The 23,619-nt window shown below is 38.6% G+C and overlaps 1 protein-coding gene across 3 annotated transcripts in view; it reads left to right on the forward strand.

Annotated features, from left to right (window-relative positions):
• Positions 1–23,619, forward strand: part of EIF2AK2 (eukaryotic translation initiation factor 2 alpha kinase 2) — a 43,692-nt gene that overhangs the window by 10,708 nt on the left and 9,365 nt on the right. The window contains exons 4-15 of one of the 3 annotated variants that reach the window (XM_057742823.1): positions 1,550–1,698; positions 3,516–3,639; positions 3,974–4,050; positions 4,212–4,308; positions 6,125–6,159; positions 7,531–7,596; positions 9,176–9,298; positions 12,841–12,957; positions 14,388–14,568; positions 17,854–17,982; positions 22,342–22,446; positions 23,500–23,553. In XM_057742823.1, the coding sequence (XP_057598806.1) occupies positions 1,550–1,698; positions 3,516–3,639; positions 3,974–4,050; positions 4,212–4,308; positions 6,125–6,159; positions 7,531–7,596; positions 9,176–9,298; positions 12,841–12,957; positions 14,388–14,568; positions 17,854–17,982; positions 22,342–22,446; positions 23,500–23,553 (1,257 nt within the window). The remainder of the gene's footprint in view (positions 1–1,549; positions 1,699–3,515; positions 3,640–3,973; positions 4,051–4,211; positions 4,309–6,124; positions 6,160–7,530; positions 7,597–9,175; positions 9,299–12,840; positions 12,958–14,387; positions 14,569–17,853; positions 17,983–22,341; positions 22,447–23,499; positions 23,554–23,619) is intronic. The other 2 variants (XM_057742824.1, XM_057742825.1) reach the window with 2 other exon arrangements.

The following is a 23,619-nucleotide window of genomic DNA, read 5'->3' on the forward strand; positions in this document are numbered from 1 at the left end:
CCATTTACAAGTTCTTTTGCTTTCAAAGTTTGGTTCAGTCTTTTTCCTGGCCCCATTTCTGTAGAACACTGAATGAGAGGTACATCTAGGAAAGAGTGGGCAAAATGGGACAATACCTATTTAGAGTGCCAACAGCAGTGACATACTCTAAGCAGACAGTGAGAAATGAGCTAACAGGTTCTGGAAGGATCCACTCCACCTAATTGAGGGAATGCAGTGGAAAAGGACAGAGATAGAAGTGACTGTGAGAATGATGTACATAGGGGACAGATGATGAAGAATCAGCATACGTATAATAGGTATCCCTGAAGATGAGAACAGAGTAGCTAGTACAGAAAAAGCTGTCTGAAACGACTTCAGTAGAAAATTTTTCTGAAATAAAGACATGGTTGAAGATTAAAACAACTCAGCAACTCAATAGACACAGAAAAATACAGAACCACCAAGAACAACATCAGCCCTTGTGAAAGACTGAGCTCCAGGATGAAGAAAGAAACCTACAAGCATCTAGGCAGAAAAAATTATATAAAATGTAAAAAAAAAAAGAAAAGAAAATATCATGCTGTCCACAGCACCATTAAAAACCAGGAAACATTGGAGTAGTGGCTGTAAAATGAGACAAATCATTTTACATGTGGGACAAAAGTGGGTCGTTCTCAGATTTTGAAAATTTTGAAAAATTTTAGTATTCAAGATACTTTCATGAAAAACCTTACTTGAAGGGACTTCCCTGGCAGTCCAGTGGTTAAGACCCTGTGCATCCACTGCAGGGGGTGCAGGTCCAGGAACTAACATCCCACATGCTGTGAGCTGCAGCCAATAAATAAATAAATAAATTTTTAAAAAAGATCTTACTTGAAGATGTCACCCTTCTAATCAAAACTGAGAGAAGTAAATCAGGCAAAACCCACAAACTCATAAGTTGTTAATGAGCCAGAAAACCAAGTCAAGAAGTTAGAAAAAGGACAATAGAATATCTTCCCCTACAAAAAGGCAGAAGAAAGACAGTGATGACAACAAGAGCAGAAATTTATCTGAAAAACAAAAAGCCCAAAGAGATAACAAAGATTAGTAAAACCAGAAGTTCTTTGACACAGTTAACAAAGTAGAAAACTTTGGACAAGATTTTGTCAGATGAAGAATTTTAAAAGGGGTGGATAACAACGGAAGGAGTAATGCTGTTATACTCGTGTTTCCTGTGAAGTTGTGATCCAGGATGTAGCTTTACTTCGATATTTGTTATCTTATTATTTGAGGTTTACAAAGGGTACAGCAAACCAGAAAGTGTTGTAGAGTTTCACCTGGATAAACAAGAAAATTGACTTTTTTTTCCCTTTTGAAACTGTAAAATGAAAATGGGTGGTTTTTCTCATGTTAAAATTTATCCTTGTGGGTTTTTCTGGCAGAGGAAATGTAATATAAGGGTATTATAGTAGGGAAATTCATAAACTCTAAGTTGTCTTTCAAATTATTCAATGAGTAATTTTATTAGACAAAAATAGTTACATCTCGGTTATGATATATATTAAAAAAAATCTTTTTCTTTTAGGCACCTAGTCCTTCATCACAGCAGGCAACAAGTCCTCCAGAACGACCACCCATTGAGAATTACATAGGTCGTGTTAATACGATTGCCCAGAAGAAAAATCTATCTGTATTTTATGAAGAATGTGAATCGAGGGGCCATGGGCCTGAAAAGTGAGATGTCGTGCTTTTCCTTCTGTTTCATTGTATCTAAACAACAGAGTAGGCTTATTTTCAAGTCTAATTTTCCAGAAATATCTGTCCTTCTAGGTACATTCTGCAGAGAAGGTTTTATATGACATAAGAAATGGAACATCTTTGTAATTAAAATATTGAAATGCTTAATTGCTGAAGACTTACGACCTATATCCCATATATAATCAAATCTGGGGAATCCTTTATTTCTGAGGCATATCTGCATGGTTTAGTCTTCAGGAAACCTAAGAGAGGCTGGAGTGCCCCTACTGCAGGGTTGTGAATATCTTCCCATCCCCGAGGTCACAGTGGTGGCAGCTGTGTGGAAACAGCTTTGCCACATGTGTGGAATGACTCTCTTTCCACCCTTGTCAGATTAGAGCTGTTTGTCCAGGTGTTTGCCCTTCAGATTTGATTAAGTGGTGTCACTCTCTAGACAAGTACCAAGTATTAGAAGGAATAGGTTTTCACCCTAGCCTGTAAGGAGACCAGGATTTGAGGGCTGTGATGAGGGGAGAGATGAGAGCATCAGTCAGAGATACTGAGAGCATTACCAGTGAGCTTAGACTTTGGACATGAGGATGAAGAATGGATTTGACTTGGGAAAAGCAGAAAGCAAATGAGCATGAGGGAGATTGTCTCTCAGCTACAACCAACCAGTTAAATAAAGGAGAAGGAAAAAATATCTGAATGGCAAATAGTCCAAACAGCCACTTATAGGATACTGTCCTCTGAATTGACAAAGCTATGGATGTTTTACTTTTCACCCTGATGGATTTTAGGCCAGAACCAGGAAGAGAAAAATGTGATAGGATTCATTGGAGTGAAATAGTCAGAAGTGAATTCTGTGAGTCAATCTCAATAAATTAAGAGGCTATTTTATTTTCCTATAGCTCACCTGTTTGATTTCTTTGAATTAAGGGCTTTAACATTCAATCGTTAAAAGAGAGAAGTCTATTTAGGGAGTGCCGGAGAAAACTAGGAGCCATAGAAGTGATCCAGTCACTCAGCCCAGCTCCCTAATTTTCCCTTCAGAGCCCCGCAGGGAAGACTCACCCTGGTGGGGTGTGTTTCCCTCCATGACAAATAATACTGAATAATTCTGTAGCACTCCATGGTAACTCCATGATATAAATTGCCATGTCTGTTGCTTTGCCACCTTAAATACAGTTCTTATATAATTGTCCAAGGATCCTTGCCTAACCACAAGTATCCTTATAGCTCGTGTGAGGAAGGGGTGACTTCAGCGTGGGGCTTTTGCACTGGAGGGATTTTCTTAGGTTTTTGTGCACACTTGCAGGGGGCACAAAATGCTAAAGTTAGAGCTGAAGTTAGGGATGCTTTGCCCATCTCCTACAAAACACTGTAACTTTATTATTTCTCCTGTAGAAGCCCTACTTCCTCTACTGGCTTTTTCTTTCCAGTTGAACATCTCTGAAAAATTCATTGGATTTCTCTCTTCCTTTGCTGCATCCATGTCTTTTGACTTTTGGGAAATTAAAAAAAAAATCACCACTGGTACCTTAATGAGAAATTTTTTAATGAAGCAGCGAAGAGTTAGAAGTTGCCTGGAAAATGCAAGCTGAGGTGTTAGCCAATCCTGGTTTTTCTGGCAAACTGGTCAGCCATCTCACTGAAGATTTAAATTAAAGAAGATATGAGCTATAAATCTACCTATTAAATTAGTGTTTTTATATTTAGGCCTTTGTTAATGTGTTTTTTTTTTTTTTCTGAATCATGAGTTAGAGTTACTGTTTTTTGGTATTTGGGTTAATACTCTTTATCATTTCTCCTAGATTTTATTATAAATGCAGAATTGGACAGAATGAATATGGGGTTGGTGCAGGTTACACCAAACAGGAGGCAAAACAATTGGCTGCTAAACTGGCTTATGAAGAGATGCATTCAAAAAACTTAACGGTATGTACTGCCTTTGGATTTAATTTTTGTATTTTAAAATTCTCCCTGAAGTTGTTTTGAGGTTAGATTATGCCAAGACAGTCCATCACATGGCAAAAGGATTCCTCCATTCTGTGTCCCAACAACGAGCCATGGGGCCCCAGAGGGATCACAGTTCTGTTGACAACTCAGGGTTGTTTTTTAAAATCCAGATCAAATATCCATAAAGAATGTATTCGTCCCATAATTCTTCATGGCTGTGCGTTTGGTAAATGTGGGGAAATAAATGTGGTAGGTAGTTCACAGAGACTCAGCCACTATGGAGAAGTAATTTAGTTGCACTTAAATCTTTCAGAAAGCTGACCAGTCCTCTGGTTGTTTCAATACTGTGTGTGGTGACGTCCATAGCAGCTCTTCAGTGACAAGCGCATCGTAAGTGTGGACAAACAACTGTGTTATTTAACACATTCAAATTGCAGCCTGAAAGAGCAAATCTTTATGAAAATGTTGAAGGAGAATTTAGAAAAAGCATTTACTGATCAACAAAAAATAGGCAAAATTCATAAACTAATAGTTGTCCCCTTTTCTTCTAGTGCTTCTGAATCATCATCTGAAAATGGCTTCTCAGCAAGTGAAATGGAAAGAAATGATAACAGTGACATATTAAACGATTCTTTCCAGTCTCCAGGGGTATAGTATTAATCTCTGTGCTTCCTAGTTAATTGTATTTTCCTTTGTGTTTCCTCATTTAAAAATGACCTCCAGTACCCAACCATAATCTTTCTGTTTTTTTTCTTACTAAATCAAAATATTTTACAGGCTTTTCACTCTCTCCTTTCTTTATTAACTCCCATTCCTCACATGCAAAAATTTTCTACTCTTCACTCCCACCTTTCTCCCCCTACTCACCTTTGTATTTTCATATATTCCTATGATCTGGCTTCTTCTCTTATATCAGCTGGACAGTATTTAAAAAGTTCATTAATAGAGTTCTGCTTCGTGGTTAAGAATCTGCCTGCTAATGCAGGGGACATGGGTTTGAGCCCTGGTCTGGGAAGATCCCACATTCTGCAGAGCAACTAAGCCCATGCGCCACAGCTACTGAACCCTCGCTGTAGAGCCTGCGAGCCACAACTACTGGGCCAATGTACTGCAGCTACTGAAGCCCTCACACCTAGAGCCTGTGCTCCGCAACGAGAGAAGCCCCCGCTCGCTGCAACCAGAGGAAGCCCATGCGCAGCAATGAAGACCCAATGCAGCCAAAAAAAAAAAGAGTTCTGCTTCTATTTTAATAAATCAGAACTAAACTTAAAAACTAAACTTAAAAACCAGATAGTTTTTGTGGTGATGATTAGTGTTACCAAAGTAGCCTATTTATAAAGAGCTACAAGGAAATCAATAAGAAAAAGACAAGCAACTCAGTAAAAAAAAAATTTACAAAAGAGCTGAACAGACAGTTCAGAGGAGAGATACCCAGAGGGGCAACAGATGTATGAAAAGATGCTTTACTTCATAATAATCAGGAAAATGCAAATGAAAACAACAGATACCATTTTAAACCCATCCGATTAGCAAAATTTGAGTCTAGCTATCCTAAGTGTTAGCACAGCTCTGTTCCTTTTATAACTGTTATATGCTGCTGGTGGATGTATAAAAGGTACAACCCTTTCAGAGAGCAATTTGGTAACATGTAGCAGAGGTGAGGGTGTGCCAGCCACACCACCAAACAGTTCTGTTCCTAAGTATGTCTTCTAGAGAAACACATGCATGTTTGCACAGAGAAACATGTATAAGCATGTTCTTTGCAAAATTGTTTGTAATGTAAGAGATTGGAAAAATATTATCCATTAACAGAATGTGTGAATTAATCATAACATAGTCATTGTGCAAAACGGAGGCTGGCAGGTGATATGAGCTCAAGAAATCGTAGTCTGATGTTCGCACTCTGTCAATATATTAAAATTGCTAAAAACCCCACAAAACCTACCAGAATAAAAGTGAATATGAGTGAAGAAGAGCAATATGAAATTAATGTTTGAGAGGTATATTGAAGATTCCTCTTTTTTGGCTAAAAGTTTGTTATTAATGTATCCTAAAAATGAAAATATTATAAACTAGCTCCAGGGGCCCCATCTGTGTCTTTACTAGCACTGTGATTGTGACACACACCTTCTTGCTGAGATCCACTGACCAGAGGATCACCTGGGAGGCCATATTCTGTACCTGGAGAATCAGTGCTTCTGCAGAACATGCCCTGCAATTTGTCTTTTTTGATCTTCCTGCTGTATCTGTTTGGTTGCTATAATCGCAGAGAGCTTTAATATAGCCAAATGCACTGAAAGAAGGACTTGGTGAGAGCGTACAAATTGATGAGGCTCTTAACCTAAGGATAAAGACATGTGGTCAAAGAACCATCCTGACGTACAGGAGAAAGGATGGCAAGAAAAAGTGATACTTGATTTAATCATCGGAAACTATTGATATTTTTCATTTTCTTTTGTTATAGAACAGTTCCATAAATAATCCCAGGAAGGTGAAGAGGTGAGTATCATTATGTATTGACCATGGTTTGAAATGTAGTCTTATTTATTAAGTCTTCAGTATTTGTAGAGTATTGTATACCCTTATTTGAGTGGAGTTTCAGGAGTAGAAAGCATGATTAAGGCTCACTGAGATCTTGACGTCTACAAACAATACTTCTAAATATGTAGAGAAATCTTTGAAAATATGCAAACACTACACCGTAGACATAAAGGCCTGTGGGGCTCTCAGCTGAGTAATTGGTTAGGGCATTATTTTGGACGAGGCTGACAGAGGAAGTGGGCTTGGAGAGATGTTTTCACAAGAAGTGTGTTATGAGACTCCCTGGCCGTCCAGCAGTTAGGACTTGGCGCTTTCACTGCAGGAGCCTGGGTTCAATCCCTGGTCCCGGAACTAAGGTCCCGTAAGCCGTGAGGCACCGCCAAAACTCTCTCTCTCTCTCTCTCTCACACACACGCACACACACACACACATGCATTATTTCACAGGTAAGCAGGTAAGGTAGAAATGGTATAATAACTCAGGGAAGAAAAAAAAGATCCAATGTTATGTAAATTATGGTGACTTGGTTTCTTGAACTGAAAAGAAAAGCAAGGATGTCAATACAGTCAGCAGTGAGAGTGAGATGGCAGCAGGAACCATTATATATAAGGCACCAGTACATTCTGAACAGTAGGTGACGTGTGCAGAAAGATGATGATGGATGTGGGTGTTTGAATGAAGAGAGGAGAGGTCCGTGTGTGAGATGATTAGTTGTGGTTCTAATGGCAGGGGAGAGGGAGGAGGAGAATTTGTGAGACAGACTGTAAAGGAAGAGTAGACATGACTTGAGAGAATAGAGTTACAGAACTGGGTGAAGAAGATGCAAAGGAAAAAGGATATGAAGATTGTTCCTTGTGGATGAGATGCAGACAAGAGTCACGGTACTGATGATGTTAAGGGAGTTGAAGACTTGAAGGCGTAGGGGAAAGATAGCAATTTGTATTTGTTTAGTTTTGGGGGTGTTTGAACTTACTATTGTAGGAGGCTTACCACCAGCAAGGAATAAAAGACAAAGGAAACACAACCGGGATGAGAGTTCAAGAAGATATATTTCCTGAGGTTTAGAGTCTAGAGGGCGAAAAAGAGAGGCCAGTGGCATGCTGACAATGCATGTGTTAAGGCCAAAAGAGGAACCAAGAAAGGAGTGAAAAATTATTAGAGGACAGAGAATCATATTGTTTCTAAAGAAAAAGGTTAGCACTTGCTGCCTCGTTATTCTAATAGCTGATTCAAAATATAAAAAGCCTAGTGCATGACATGAAACCTACTAATATAAACAAGTTACATTTGATTTCAGTTTTGAGTTTATGTGCTTCTTTTAACTTTTAGAGCTTTGGCACCTAGATTTGACTCTCCTGTGAAGACGGAAGAAAACATGTATACTGTGGACTCCAGGTAAGAGGGTAAAACTGTGAAATTTGTTTAAGGATACATTTGCTCCTTTGACAAAAGTTTCTTAAGGGACTACTGAACATCAGGCAGGTTAAATTATATTTCTGCCTGAGCAGTTTAATTGTTTTAGCACAATCAGGCCCACAAAGGATCATTGTCTCTTGGAGGAATACAGTTTAGATGAATTCAAATGGAATGTGCTAAGTGTAGATCTGTGTGATATTCAGGTGGATTTCTCTGACATCTATGGAAGGTTTTCATACTGAAAGCAAATATTTCTATAAACCAGTGATTTCTTTCTTTCAACAAAAGTACTCCCACAGGAATCAGAGTAGATCCACTTGGATCTGTTTTTCATTTTCCAGCTCCGTACCAGATTTCATTTTGAAAGAGGGTTCCTTTTGTGGTAGACCATATATTTGGGCTTAAATAAAGTGTCTAAAACAAAGGAGGCCTATTTGTAACAGCGGCACGTTGAATACAAGCTTGAAAAATAGTAAAGAATCACCAAATATTTAATAAGTACTTAATATATACCTGGCACTGTGCTGGGCATTGGATTTGTAGCAGGAACAAATAGAAACAGCTCCTGCCCTCCTAGAGTTTTGAGGGGATGATAATTACATGAAAAAGCCTGTAATTACAAACTGTGGTCAGAGGTCTGAAGGAGAAGTCATGACATGGTTAGAAGTGAAAGCAGAACTCTTGGATATAGTGTGAGGGATGAAGCGAGGCTTTCTCTGGGGTCACATTTATGGGGAGGCCCTGAGCTTCTGCAAAAGAGCATCTGGGAAGGTGAAGGTAGGAAAGGTGATGTGAACATGGGCTGACTGGAGAGCAGGTCATGTGCTGAGATGGCAGTGAGAAGAGCCCGGGGCCATGAGACAAGCTGGAGAGGGAAGCAGGGCCAAACAGGTGACCCCTTGTAGCCCATATAAGGGCCTTCTGGGTTTTGCTGAATGCGAGGGCAGGCTATGGGAGGGTTTATGCAATAGACAGACTTGATCCGGCTTAGTATTTATCACACTGATTGCTTAGTGGATCATGGATTGGAGCAGAGGAAGGAGAAGAAGTGGAGTGTCCAGTGAATAAGGTTCTGCAGGAGTGTGATGGAAGCTTGGACTGATGGGGAAAAGTGGGCAGACACTGGCAGATATGTTCTAGAAGGAGAATTGGTGGGGCTTAATGGTGAAATGTGGGGCGTGAGGGAGAGGGGAAACCCAGGGAGTTGCAAACATAGGCAGGCTCAGAACATGTGCTCATTTCTCTTATAAAAGCTTGGTGGTAGCCAGGGGACACAGTGTGGCGCTGTTTTCTAAAGCTTTATACTTGAGATAAGATTCTTTACCATGGCTTTTGTTTAACCCCCAGGGGTGATCTGTTATGTTGGGATGGGAAGAGGGAAGACCTATCCTTTGCGATTCAAGAATTTCTGTGAAGTGGATCCTTCCTATTAAGAAGGGGAGAGTCCTGCTTGTTATATAGTCCCTTTCATCAGCATTGTTAAGGGAAATTGGAAGGGTGGGGGTGGGGGAGCAGTGAACATTGAACCTCAGAATAACAGTAGCGTTCATCTTTCAAGGTTTAACAGAGATTTTACAGAAATAACACCAATTGGCTCCGGTGGATTTGGCCAAGTTTTCAAAGCCAAACACAGAATTGATGAGAAGACTTATGTTATTAAATGTGTTAAATATGATAACGAGTAAGTAGTAATATTTTATTTTTTGAATGGCAAGGTATTTTGAACCTGCAACTAATTTGGGGGTATCTCTTTTCTCCATTAGCGTGTTATTTATTTTTTTCTATTCCTCCTTAAAAATGTCCTTCTGCCATGAGGAGCTTGGCTTACTCTAAACGGATCTCACTTCACCATGGTTACTTCAATTAAAACATGGATATACATTGATCATCCTTTTGAGGCTGTCTTGACAAAAATTAAAGTTATAAAGTCATTTAGCTTAAGAGGACCTTCGAGATTTTCTAGTTGCATCTCCTTATCTTCCAGATGAGGGGGCTGAGATCCAAAGATGTTAACTGATTTGACAAAGGTAAAAGCTAGCTGGTAATTGTGCTCGCTGTCTATTACAGCATAATACCCCATTCCAAAATGTGGTGGCTTAAACACCAAGTTATTGTTCTCGCTCATGGTCCTATGAGTTGATTGTGCTCATCTGGGCCACTCCTCATGCATTTGCAGTCAGGATCCATCGGAAAGCTTGGCAAGGCTGGACATCCAAGGTGGCGCTCTCGCATGGCTAGCAGTGATGCTGGCTGCGGCTGCAAGTTCAGCTGGGGCTGTTGTTGGGTTCTAAGATGAGGTGTCCCAGAGCAGCTCATCCCAGGAGAGAGCAGTCCTGAAAGTCCCACATACTCTTGACATTGGTTAAACAACATCACTAAGGTCAGCTTGAGGGGAGGACACATAGGCTCCATGTCTTAATCTGAGAAGTACCTGTGGGTGTGGGGAGAGAAAGAATTAATGATGACCATCTTTGGACACTATCTGCTGTGGTAACAAGGTGGAGATTTAGAACTCATCATCTGGAATACCAGTCTGCTGTGTTCCCACTATATCCCAATGCTTCTCATATTTGTCTTCTATATTATCAGTGCCCCTCTCCACTCCCAACCCACCCCAGTTCCTGGGTAGCAGAACTCCTTCAGGAAGAAAAACACAGCAGAAGGACATCTTAGGTCACATGTTCTCCAGTCTTGCTTGTTATTTTCTGGCAGTTGTTGCTATTTGTAACTTGGCCAGACTGATCCCTTAAGGACTAGAGAAGGAGATGGAAAAGGGATATGGGTGAAGGAGAATGACATGAGCAAAGGAGAAGCAGGCATGGTGTCCTAGCTGCTCTTCATCCAGTTAAACCAACCTACTTTCTGTCCCATGGACAATGCCTTGAACTGAAATACCTTCATACCTACTCAGCATCAAAACAAGGCTTTTTCCTTTTTTACTGTTTTGCTTAACGGGAATGAAATACTGTTGTTCCTTCTATCCCATAACATCTTTTTTAATGGTAATACTTAATGATGATAAGGGCGCAGTATCTTGGACATTTCTAGTGGCTTGATAAATCAATATAACACAGTTAAAAATACACTTGGAGATATTAATCTAGAGCCATAAAAATGTTTATATGCTTTGACCCGTGGATTTCCTATCTGGGAACCTATTCCAAGGATATTACCTAGATTATGGGAAAAGCCATTCAAGAAGATAAAAATCACAATGTCGTTTATAGCAGTGAGAAATTAGAGCAAACAAAATGTTTGGCAATGAAGAAATGATTAAGTATGTTTTGTTCTCTCCCCTGATCAATGGCTCTTTTGCAGTCATTAAAGATGAAGGTTATAAACTGTAAATATTTATACATGAAATGGTATGATGCTGGAAGTTGCTTTAGATTAATCCAAGGGAAGATGAGGAAGTAGGTAAGAGTGTAAATGAAACAAAATCGGCCAGGAGTTGGCAACTGTTTCATCTGATGAAACAGTGGTGGCCAGGTAGGAGGTCATTCTACTGTTTGTTCTACTTTTTTATACTTTTGAAATCTTACATTAAAAAGTTTATACATGATGGTTATACAGATCGTATAATAATAAGGAAAATTTTAAAGCTAATATGTTATATGGAAAAAATATGATAAAACATACACTGTAATTACAAATATGTAAACATGTATGTGAAGAAAGACTATAAGAAATAATCTAAAATAATAAATGATTGTGTTAGATTGCGTTGATGTGTGAGTAATTTTTTTCTTTATTTTTACAAATTTTACATCATATAGAACTTTTCACATTGAAAAAAGAAATTAGAAAATGTTTGCTTATTTTCACATCCTTGAAATCTCAGATTTATTTGCTCCATTTAGCATAGAATTGTCATAGCTCTTGGCTACACATCACTGTCAAGCTCCCACATTGTGCAGTGAAATTTCAGTTTCTCTGCATAGATCACCCCCTTTGTGTATTTTTGCCACACACTGAAAATTCTGAATTAGGTTCTTCATGCTGCTTGCTGCCCAAATGGGGTTTGTTTATGAAATCCAAAGTGATTTTAACACAAGTCTAAATAAAACATAATGGATGATTTTTTTTTTTAGCTCAAAAAAAAAATTGCATCACTGGCAGTTCACAGACTACTACATATGACTTTTAAATTGTCTGATATTTGGAATAATTCAAGTCACTGTTTTTTCTCTTATGTTGAGAGTGGGAACAGCTGTTTTTGTTTTGTCGTTGTTTTTGTTTTTTTTAAATATTTATATTTTATTTAACCAATATTTCCAAAATATCCTTGTGTCAACATGTAATCAATACAAAAAGTTTATTATAAAAAATTATTAGTGAGATATTCTTTTTTAAAAATTTTATTTTATTGAAGCATAGTTGATTTAGTGTTTGCTGGTATACAGCAAAATGATTCAGTTATACATAATATATGCTTTTTTTTTAAGCTCTTTATTGGAATATAATTGCTTTACACCATTGTGCCAGTTTTTGCTGTACAACAAAGTGAATCAGCTGTATTTATATATATATATATATCCCCATATCCCCCCCCTCCCGTGACTCCCTCCCACCCTCCCTGTCCTGGCCCTCTAAGTCCTCACCCATCTTCGAGTTGATCTCCCTGTTTTATGCAGCAGCTTCCCACTAGCCATCTGTTTTACATTTGGTAGTGTATATATGTCAGTGCTACTCTCTCACTTCGTCCCAGCTTCCCCTTCACCCCCCACCCTGTGTCCTCAAGTCTGTTCTCTACATCTGCATCTTTATTCTTGCCCTGTCACTGGGTTCATCAGTACCATGTTTTTAGATTCCATATATATGAATTAGCATACAGTATTTGTTTTTCTCTTTCTGGCTTATTTTGCTCTGTATGACAGTCTCTAGGTCCATCCACCTCATTACATATAGCTCAATTTCATTCCTTTTTATGGCTGAGTAATATTCCATTGTATATATGTGCCACATCTTCTTTATCCATTCATCTGTTGATGGGCATTTAGGTTGCTTCCGTGTCCTGGCTATTGTAAATAATGAGAACAGCTGTTTTTTCTGTGCATTCACTTTTTCCTTTTGAGCGCTGCTGGCTTCCATTCTAAAATTCAGTGTGGGAGTCATGGCGCCTGTTTAATGAGGGAATATAGGTCTTCCGTTATTCATGGTGTTTTGTTGTTGTTATCAAGGATGGATACTGACACTTTTATGTTCCCTGTTTCTTCTAACTAGGAAGGTAGAGCGTGAAGTGAAAGCTTTGGCAAAACTTGACCATGTAAATATTGTGCACTACTGCAGCTGTTGGGATGGGCTTGATTATGATCCTGAAGAAAGCATAAATCCTTCAAGGTAACTAAAAAGAAATTCCTGTAGCCATAATAAGAGGGAGGAAACTGTCATTTACTGTGTGTGGGCCACTGGATAAAGACATTAATTATTACATTTAATAATCACAACCAGAAACACTGAGACACTGTTATGCCTCCAGGCTGCAAATAAGGAGACAATAAATATAGTCTTTTTCTTGCTCCAAACTTGCTTTAAAAAAAACCTTTTTTAAATTGTCCTCTGTGGTTTTTGAAATCTCAGGTTTAGCTTTCCTGGCTCTGTTGTTTAAGGTGTAGGCTTGCTCGAGTGCCCCAACTTCAGTCCAGGCCATACATGCAGTCTCGTGAAGAAGGTTTGAACTCGCCATAGGTACTGCAGTTGGAGGCTCCCCTCCCTCCTTTGCTGCCAACCCTCTTCTGTCCTTTTCACCTGGTTGGCAGGGTGCAGTCAAAGGGTCTCTTCTGAATGCAGGTATACCACGTATGGTCGAGGTGGCGGGCAGTGACAATGATTCCAAGACCCTGAGCTGTGATGGGGCACTCCCACCTTGCACTACTCACGTTGTCTCAGGGGAGCCACTGCAGAAGGACTGAAGGGTTTTAAAGAGCTAGCACCTCCCTTTGGAAGTCACCCAGTGTTTCTTGGGGACAGTCCTTTCAGAACAATGCTGAGGCCATCGTGGGCCTGTTCATTCACCGTCTCCTGACTCTACACCATGTGATTGAGAACTTTATTATCAGTTTCAGAAGTACCATCAGCCTATGAACGTCTTCAGCTTTCCGCAAATTCCTTTTTCTATTTTCTAGCCATCATATGCTCAAAGAATTTAAGTTAATATTGAGGCCGACTTAATTCAGAAAAAAAAAGACAACCAGGGTTAGCAAATTGGTCCTTCCTGCTGTACCTCATAGCAATTTGTTGGCACTTCTCTTAGAGTTCCTATCCATGTACTATTGTTTTAGGTTTGTTTTTCTTTATCCCTCTCCTGTTAAACTATAATCCTCATGACAGCAAGGATAGTGTCTAACTCATTTTCTTATCTTTACGTGCCTGTTCTGTGCGTTTCACAAAATAGATGCTCAGCAGAGCAATGGTGAATTAAAATGTTTCAAAATTACAGTATATAATAATGAAATTTGGTTTTCTGCAATTCCATTGTATTTATGCTTCCATTCCTATCTATTAGCAAAGATAATCAAGGACCTTCAGCACTGAAGGATGGGTAGGCTGTTGCTTTATAACTTAGCTAAACAAAGCTTTGGATACCTGGGAACTTAAAATTTAAATAAAGAATGGTTTGTTATACTTTGATCCAGATTTATTGTATTTAGATTTCTGTTTTGAGACGTGTTTTGGCGTTTTTAAGAAGGTATAATTTTTGCAATGTAATTTTAAGTGGATTTTTTATAAACTTATTGCTACTTCTAAAATACTGTGAATTTTATACCCAGACCAAAGACTCGGTGCCTTTTCATCCAAATGGAATACTGTGATAAAGGGACATTGCAGAATTGGATTGATGGTAGAAGAGGCAAGGAATCAGACAAATGTTTGGCTTTGCAATTCTTTAAACAAATAACAGCAGGAGTGCATTATATACATTCAAAAAAGTTAATTCATAGAGACCTTAAGGTAAGTGGAAAGAATGCTTTGTTAGGAATTGATAAACATAATTTATTCATTTAAAAGTCTATCTTATTTAGTTTTAGAGTCAATTGACAGTCATGAGGAGATAATCTCTGATCCTCTAAGATTAGAATGGATCCAGCACTTGTCCCAGATACCAATCTGTAGAGCCACTCAGAAGGTCTCCAGGGCTGTAAACTTACCGAGACACCGAGCTCTACAGGAAGAAGCTCATTCACTTCTGGTCCTATGTATCATCGTGGCTGATGGTCACACCCCAATTGTAAACACTAAGAGCTTTAATATACTGAACATTTCTGTGCAAATAATTACTGTGGCTGGGACAGCCAGTTGGCTGCTTTGTCCCTGCCTCTGCAGCTACTCAGGCTTATCTGAGAGGCAGAAGGGACTCTGGTAACTGTGGCTTTGGGAACATGATTCTCTTAACCTTTCAGTCGTTACTCTTGAGGGCAGTCACAACCACTAGGTCCAGAGTCTGGAATTTTCTTGGGATTTGGTTAGACACCTCTGCCCCATGATTGGAAAACTGCAGTAATCCAAGCCTTGGAACATGTAGCATATCTTCATATTTTCATTTTCTTCTGGCTTCCTGACTTCTTTTATGATCTAGGTGAGCAGTTTTCCCATTTGCTCCTCAAAAATGAAAGGAGAGAGACAGAAGAGCTTTCAGTCTCTTCTCCATACTCTAGTCCCTGTGATTTGCCTACACTTACCACAAACTGGCCATGCTGAAGCCTGTTACCAAACCTTTGCTCATGTTCTTGCACGGGACATGCTTCTGTCGATCCCCTTTGGTCCCAATTCCTTTATGAGCCTTTTCCAGTCATTTTGGATCAGACAGAAGCACCTTGTCTCTATGGACCTGTCTAAAACAGCCAGGAAAGAGAAACAAAGCAAAAAGTTCCTTGAGAAAAATAAGCAACCATGTACATAGCTGTTTGTTGGCCCTTAAGAGATTAAGACCATCCTTGGTCAGCCCAGGGGCTGGGCAGAGTTGCTTCCAACCAGGTTGGAGTCCACCTGGTTCCAGTATTTTTTTTTAACAGTATCTGAAGGTGTGAAGGTGTTCTTTGAAGTTGGAATGATATAATGACTCTGTTCAAATGGATACATTTAGAATGGCTATACCTACACTTTGAAGTAAATCATAGAGTTAAAAAAAGAAATTTAGCACAATTATCTATTTGTACAATCATTTGCAAATAATGTATCTTCTTACACAGTCATTTCCTCTACTCAGCAGTTTGGATATTACCTCCCAGACCCTTGTCAGGATGAGTTAGTGAAATTCTGATTGGTACTCCGTTCTCCCACTACCTGTTTCCTCCTGTATCCCACACTGCTTGTGCTCCCTATCGGGGAGTGATCTTTTCTTGTGTCTGTTTGCAGAGAATGTTTGCTCTATGTCTGCAGGTGCTCAAAGGTCAAACTTTAATACTACTGAGACTTCTTTCATCTTCAACTTTCTAGCTTCAGTGTTACAGTTACTGCTTTCTCATACCTTAGAGAAGATGTAAACAAAGGCCAGCACCTTATTTTGTGATGCTTTGCAAAATACCTGCTACTGGTGGCTTTGCCAGAGAACAGTCTTTACCCAGTAAACCCCCTATTCTGTAAAGCTGACCAGCATTTACCTTAAGAACTAGGCCAAAGATCAAAGATGCTGATAAGGGACACAGAGGTTTCTGGAGTGAGGGCTTATGGTCTGAGGAGGTTCAGTCCCCCAGTCAGCCAGGCCCCTTGGTCAGCCTCATCCCTTATTCCTGTACCTGCTGGGTAGAGTTTGCACCTTTTTTTTTTCCTGCCGCACCTCAAGACTTGCAGGATCTTAGTTCCTTGATCAGGGGTCGAACCTGGGCCCCCTGCAGTGGAAGCTCAGAGTCCTAACCACTGGGCAACCAGGGAATCCCCAGTTGGCACCCTTTTTTAATGTTCTACCATCCAACATTTTGCCTAGTCATACCATAACTGATTAGACAAAATGTGGCATCATTGTTTTTTTTCTTTTTAAGGAACTATAAACAAGCAATCTAATATTTTAACTAGACAGTCCCATCCAGCTTATATATTTAGACAGTATTGTAAATGCAACCTCCTGTTTCTTAGAGCCAAGCTGTAGCTTTGTGTGGGACCAGCAGTTGTACTTGCAAACCAACATATTCCTACACTGTAATTTGATATAGCAGAGGCACGTTTACTCTCTACACCGCTACATGTCTACAGCTTTCCATCCGTGTTATTGGCGGTAGGTTCCAATCTAACCATTAATTGTTCTACTCTAACTGCTGACTTCTCCATGGGCCTTTTCAGGGTGGTTCTTGGAAGCTCCTCTTTCATCCTGCTTGGGCTCTGATCTCTTCTCTTTCAGTTCCTTTACTAGGCCCTCTCATAAGTGTTGTCTCCTTGAGTCTGTGTGTGTGTGGATAGCCCAATATTGCATTGAAAGTAGCCTTGTCAAGAATGGCAAAATATTAATTTCCTCATCAACAACCTTGTTTTCATGGTCTTTAGAATATTGGTCAATAGCTTCCACGAAGTTCTGGAATTATCATTCTGTTCTTCCTTTTTTTTTTTTTCCAATCTGCTTAAAGAATTACTTAGAAAAAAATATTTCAGTGCTAGTCATCAGCTTCCAGTTAACTTGGTATGCCTTCAAAGATAGAGGGGGTATGTTTGTGAAGACATTGTCAGAGGCCTGGAGAAATGGACATAAAGGAAGTCCCCCAGGGGAGATTATGCAGCATTATTGGGAATGGACTCATTCTAAGAATCTCAAAATTGGAAAGGATCTTAAGGGTGTCTACTTCAATCCCCATTAAATCCTGGACTCATATTTGCAATGTTTCCACCAAGTGGGTGTCCAGCCCTGTCTTGAATACTTCACAGGATGCAGAACTTTCTAATTCCCATTCTTTGCACCACACGATTAGTATATCAGGATATATTAAAGCAAATCTTGTGGCCGTCTCCACCCTCTAGTCCTGGATCTGTGCCCTGGGACCAGGCAGAGTAAATCTACCTTCCACTTATCTTCAGATATTTGGAGGCAGCTATGCCCCAAGCCTTCTCTGCTGTCAGCTAAAAAGTCCTTACTTCCTCAGCTAGCATTTTAAAGACTGATAATAATAAATTTCCTATTTTGGGCTACCTATGTAAGAGTAAATGCCTTATAAGTAAATATAAAAATAGTTGTTACTAAGTATGATTTGGATGTGTGATAAAAGTCTGTCAAATTGGTACTTATAAAAGTTAAATTTTTTTTTTCTGTAGCCAAGTAATATATTTTTAGGAGGTATGAACCAAATAAAGATTGGAGACTTTGGACTTGTAACATACCTGAAAAATGATGAAGGGCGAACAAGTAAAAAGGGAACCAGGCTATACATGAGCCCAGAACAGGTGAGGTCCCCTTCCTTTCTTTTTATATATATTTTTATCTCTTTCATTTTTTAACTATAAAAATATTAGACACCTCTCATAAAATTAAAACAGTATAGAAGTAAATAAAATAAAAATGGAAAATTCCCCTTACCCTTCCTTTTTATTCCTAACTCTTCTCATGAGAGTTTGTGGTTTATCCTTTTAGATCATTTTCTTTGAGTTATAAAAAATATACAGACACAAATATATATTTACAGAGGTTTTTTTTACATCAAAATGTACATAAATACATTTTACAAGGATACAAATACAATAATGTTATTTTGTGACACTTTTTTTTTTACTCAACAGTGTATCATAATCTTTCCATAGCTGTACAAATAGATCTGGCACGTTGTTTTTAACAACTGTATTGCATGCCAAAGTATACGTATACCATAACTCATTTAACTATTTCCTTATTGATGGGCATTTATTTAGGTTGTTTCCAACTTTTTATATTTATAGACATGTTATGTTCTTCCTCCTTACCTCTGAGTCTAAAAACAAATATTTCTATGATAATCAATGATAGATTTTTTTGAAGTGAAATTGTTGACTAGAATGACAGGTACAGTTCGAAGTTGATACGTGCTGTGAAATTGTCATTCAAAAAAAGTGATTCTAGTATGTTCTCCTACTAAAGTGTATGAGAATGCTGCCTCCTCCCTCACACTCTCAGTCAAACCAGGGAATTATCAGACTACAGTTTTGGTCAGTGAGATGAATGAGGTGTATCTTGCTCTTTTAATTTGCATTTTCCAGATTATTAGTAAGGTAGGTCATTGTTACATGTATTTACTTAAAATTTTCCTGCAAATTCTCTATTCATATCCTTTCCTCATTTTTCTTAATTAGGTTGTCTTTTTCTAATTTATTTGTAAATCTTTATATGTTTTGGGTGTTGATAGTGTATTCATGTAATTATATTACATGAATTTTCTCCTTGATTGTTACTATTTTCCCCCCTCATTTATAATGTGGCATAGGAGCTTTACTGTTGTAACATTTACCAATATTTTCTGTATGGCTTCTGGGTTAATCATTTTTATTTTGGAGGTCCTTCCTACCACAAGATTATAAAAATATTTTGTGTTTTTGCTAATACCTTAGTTGAATTAATTTTTGTGTATATATGAAGAAGGAGTATAATTTGATTTTCCCCATGTGGGCATGCAACTGCCCCCTCACTGTGTATCATATAGTTAAGATTTACAATATACTTTTAAGGAAAATTCATAGAGATGAAAAGTAGAACGGAGGTTACCAGGGGCTGAGGGGAGATGAGCATGGGAAGTTATTGTTCAGTGGGTACATTTTCTGTTTGGGATGATGAAAAAAGTCCTGGAAATAGGTAATGGCGATGGTTACACAACAGTGTGAAGGCACTTAATGCCACTAAATTGTACAAATGGAAATGGTTAAAATGGTAAATTTTATATTATATATATTTTTAACACAGTATAAATATGCTATTTTATTGTATATGAAACTCCCACACACTTATGGATGTGTTTCTGGACTCTAGTCTGTCTAGTTGATTTTTAATTTTTTCTCTTTAATATCATCCTGTTTATTATAGCATTATAAAATGTTTTAGTGTTTGGACATGAGGACATTAGTCTTCAATTAAAAAATGTTCTACCTTAAAGTTATACAGTACTGTAGGCCAATTACATCTCAATAAAACTGGAAGAAAAAAGTTCTTAGCATTCACATTTACTATGCCAAATGAACTGTAGAATCAGCTTGTCATGTGCCACAATTGGTGTTGATGTTTTGATAGCAGTTGCGTTATATTTAAGGATTCAGTTGAGGAGAACTGACATCTGTATATGTTTGGGACTTCTTCTCCAGGAAACTGGTGTATTTCTCCCACTTATTCAGATCCTCCATCAGTCACCTTTTGCCAGGCTATGCTGTGGTAACAAGTGACCCTGATTTTCCAAGTGGCGTGCACAACACCAAAGGTTTATTTTTTTGTTCATGTGATGTGATGGCTGCGGCTTTGTCCCACGTGTCTCCTTCATCCTAGAACCCAGGCTGAAGGAAGAACCCTATCTGGGTATTGCTGTCTGTACTGCAGAAAGCAGTGTGAGAACCTTGCGATGGCCTTTAAAATTCTGCTCCACCGTGGCAGACATCACTAAAAGTCATTGCCCAGAGCAAATTGGCCGGCTCAAGGCGAACACATGGTGGGGAAGTGTCGTGCTCTCTTTGGGAGCAATTCTATAGTCTACTCAAGGCCACTTTTATATTCATCAATGACGTTTTAAAATATTTTTTTCTTTATGAAGATTGCTCACAGTTTTAAAGCTTTTCCCTGGATATGTGTCGTGTTTTGCTATTAAAATGGGACTCCTTGTATCTAATTGGTTATTAGTGAGGCTGTTGACTTTTAAAATATATTCATTTTTAATTGTGGTAAAATACACATAGCACAAAATTTACCATCTTTACCGATTTTAAGTGTACAGTTCAGTGGCATTAAGTACATTCACATTGTTGTGTTACATCACCACCATCCATCCATAGAACTTTTCATCTTGCAAAACTGAAACTCCAGACCCATTGAATAGCTCTCCATTCTGCTTTTCCCCTTGGCAGCCACCATTCTACTTTGTTTCTCTATGAATCTGACTATTCTAAGTACCTCATAAGTGCAGTCATACAGCATTTGTCCTTGTGCGACTGGCTTAAATTTCACTCAGCATAATATCCTCAGGATTCATCTGTGTTGTAGCATATGTCAGAATTTCCCTCTTTCTAAGGCTGACTAATATTCCATTGTATGGATATGTTACATTATGTTAATCTGTCCCATCAATGGATATTAGGGTTGCTCCTGCATTTTAGCTACTGTGAATATCGCTGTATTGCTGCTATGAGCATGGTTGTACAGCTATCGATTCATGAATGATTTGCTTATATGTAGACTCATTAATAGATTTTATTTCTTTGGTTGATTGCTTATTATCTATTCTCATCTTTTTTGCATTGTTTATCCAATCTTTTTTCGATTTGTAATTGTCCCTTAAAGATGATTTTTTACTGATAATATATCTTTCAAAATACCCCTACTATTTTGTCATCTAAGAAAACATATACTGAGCTATCTGATGGTTTGAGAGTCTAGAATGAAGAGGGAACATGCCTCTTCCTTTGGGGACTCTGGCATAAAAACGTAAGTTTTTTGCACAATGTGAAAGTAGAAGACAATAGGGGACTAACAGCTCCCTTTTAATTCCCACTCTCTTAAATATCTCCTGCATCCTGCATTGTCACATTTTATTGAGTAATAATTTATACACCATAAAATACACGGATCTTAAATGTACACTTTTCTTTAGTTTTAACAAAGGCATAGACCTGTGAAGCCTACAAGCCTATGAAGATGTAAAATATTTTCCTCACCCTGGAATTCTCCCTTAGACCCTCTTCCAGTCAGTCACTCTTCTCCACTGCCCAGAGGCAAGCCGTGCTCTGATTTCTAGCACCATAGATTAGTTTTCACTGTTCTTGAGCTTCATGTGAATGGAATCACATAGTCTATACTTTTTTGTGTTTGATTAGTATTTCACTCTAAGTAATATCTGTTGGAGAACCTCTAATTATTGCCCATAGCAGCAGATTATTCCTTTCTGCGGCTGAATACTATTCCATTGTATGAATATACCACAATATATTCATCCATTCTCCTGCTGATGGACATCTGGATTGCTTCCAGTTGTGGAATATTGTGACTAAATCTGCTATGAACATTTGCATGCAAGTGATTCACTGGGCACGATTTTAACTGCTTCACCTGCTCGTCTCATTGAAGCCCACAGTCAAACTATGAGGTTAAAACTATCATTATCTCCATTTTATGGTTGAGATTATTCTTGCATTGATGTTGAGTGTACATGGGTGAGTCAACTGTTTAGTCAGAGATTTGAACCTGGGCAGCCACACTCCACATGTCTTGCTAATAAACATACATTGTTGTATGATATAAGATATTTTGGTCACATATGGACACCAAGGAGGGGGAAAGGGCGGGGGGGGGGGGGATGAATTGGGAGATTGGGATTGCCGTATCTGCATTACTAATAAGAAAAAATATCAAACTGTACACTTTAAATATATGCAGTTTATTGTATGTCAACTGTATCTCAATAAAAGTTCAAAAAAATATATATGCAGTTTACTGTATGTCAATTATACCTCAATAAAAGTTCTTAAAACATGCAAAGATACAAAAAAAGATATTTTGGTCAGATAACTTTTTTGGCTTTAGAAGGCATGGATATTTATATCAGATGAGTCACAAATGTAAATATACTTTGGTCTCTTCAGATTTCTTCTGTGAAAGACTATGGAAATGAAGTGGACATCTTTGCTTTGGGGCTAATTCTTGCAGAACTTCTTCACATATGTCCCACTGTTTCGGAAACAGTGAAGGTAAATAATCTCACAGAAAGGATTAAGCAACAAAAATTATTGGCTGTCGTGTCCAAAATGCTGCTGCAGACAGTGATTACCCTCACGTGAGGATGGGCTGGCGCATATTTGTATTGACTGCAAATGAAATATGAATTTTTATCTCTTTCAAGTTTGGGCAACCAGTACTTTTTGTTAAAGACCAAAAACTTTGGTCTTCTTTGGAAGGTGTGTACATCTCATAAAACTGTAGCTGTTTCTTTTCAGTCAGTCTGTAAAATTGTGTTGATTGCCTGCTGTGCATAGGACCCTGTGCTGTGTGCTCTAAGGGTTATGAAAACAAATAAGCCTTGTTCTCAAGGAGCTTATATATTCTGTAAGAAGGAAAGGTAACATAAGAGAATGCTACAAATGTTTTAGGAGAATGCATTAAGTCCAATGGAAACAGCTAGGAGTGAGGTCTTGCCAGCTATAGGAATTTAGGTTTCATGGAGTCGTTTAAATGGGGCTCTGAAGGATTGGTTGGCTTCCAGTAGCCCAAATTAGAAAGAAGGTGATGCCAGCATGGAGACAGGAATGTGAAGAGTGTGTTTGGGAATAGCTGGCAATATATTTTATTGGAATATATAAGTCAAGAAAGTAGTGGTTGGTGGTGCTGGAAAGATATATTGGGGCTAAATTAAGGCAAGAATATGGACTTTCTTGTGGAGGCCGAGGGGAGCCACTGAAGGCTGCAGGCAACTGGATAGCCTAGTGTGAAGCTCAGTAAGAGGGACTTGCCTGGAGTCAGTAGCCTTCTTCTCTGTAAAAGAGGGATGATGAAAATACTTTGCATAGGGTTCCAGAAAGGATGAAGGGAGGTAATTCACGTGATGCTCGTAACACTTCAACATGCTATAAAGTTCAGGATGATCGTAACATGTGGTGGGTGGGGGAGAGGATTCCTGCTTGCTTCTTGGCTAAAGAGATTTTCGAAAGATCTAGAAATACCCTCGATTTAGGGTATCCCCAGCCTTTAGTGCTTCCTAAGTTTGTTTTTTCTCCAGAGTGAACAATTTCCTAATGAATTTTTAGGTCTTTGAGGATCTGAGAGCTGGCATCTTCCCAGATGTATTTGCCTACAGAGAAGTAAGCACTTAAAAATAATCGGAATTTTATTTATTGCAACGTTTTATTTCCTAGTGTTGACTCTTA

Source organism: Hippopotamus amphibius, chromosome 7 (genome assembly GCF_030028045.1).
Source record: "Hippopotamus amphibius kiboko isolate mHipAmp2 chromosome 7, mHipAmp2.hap2, whole genome shotgun sequence".
Classification (NCBI taxonomy): Eukaryota; Metazoa; Chordata; class Mammalia; order Artiodactyla; family Hippopotamidae; genus Hippopotamus; species Hippopotamus amphibius.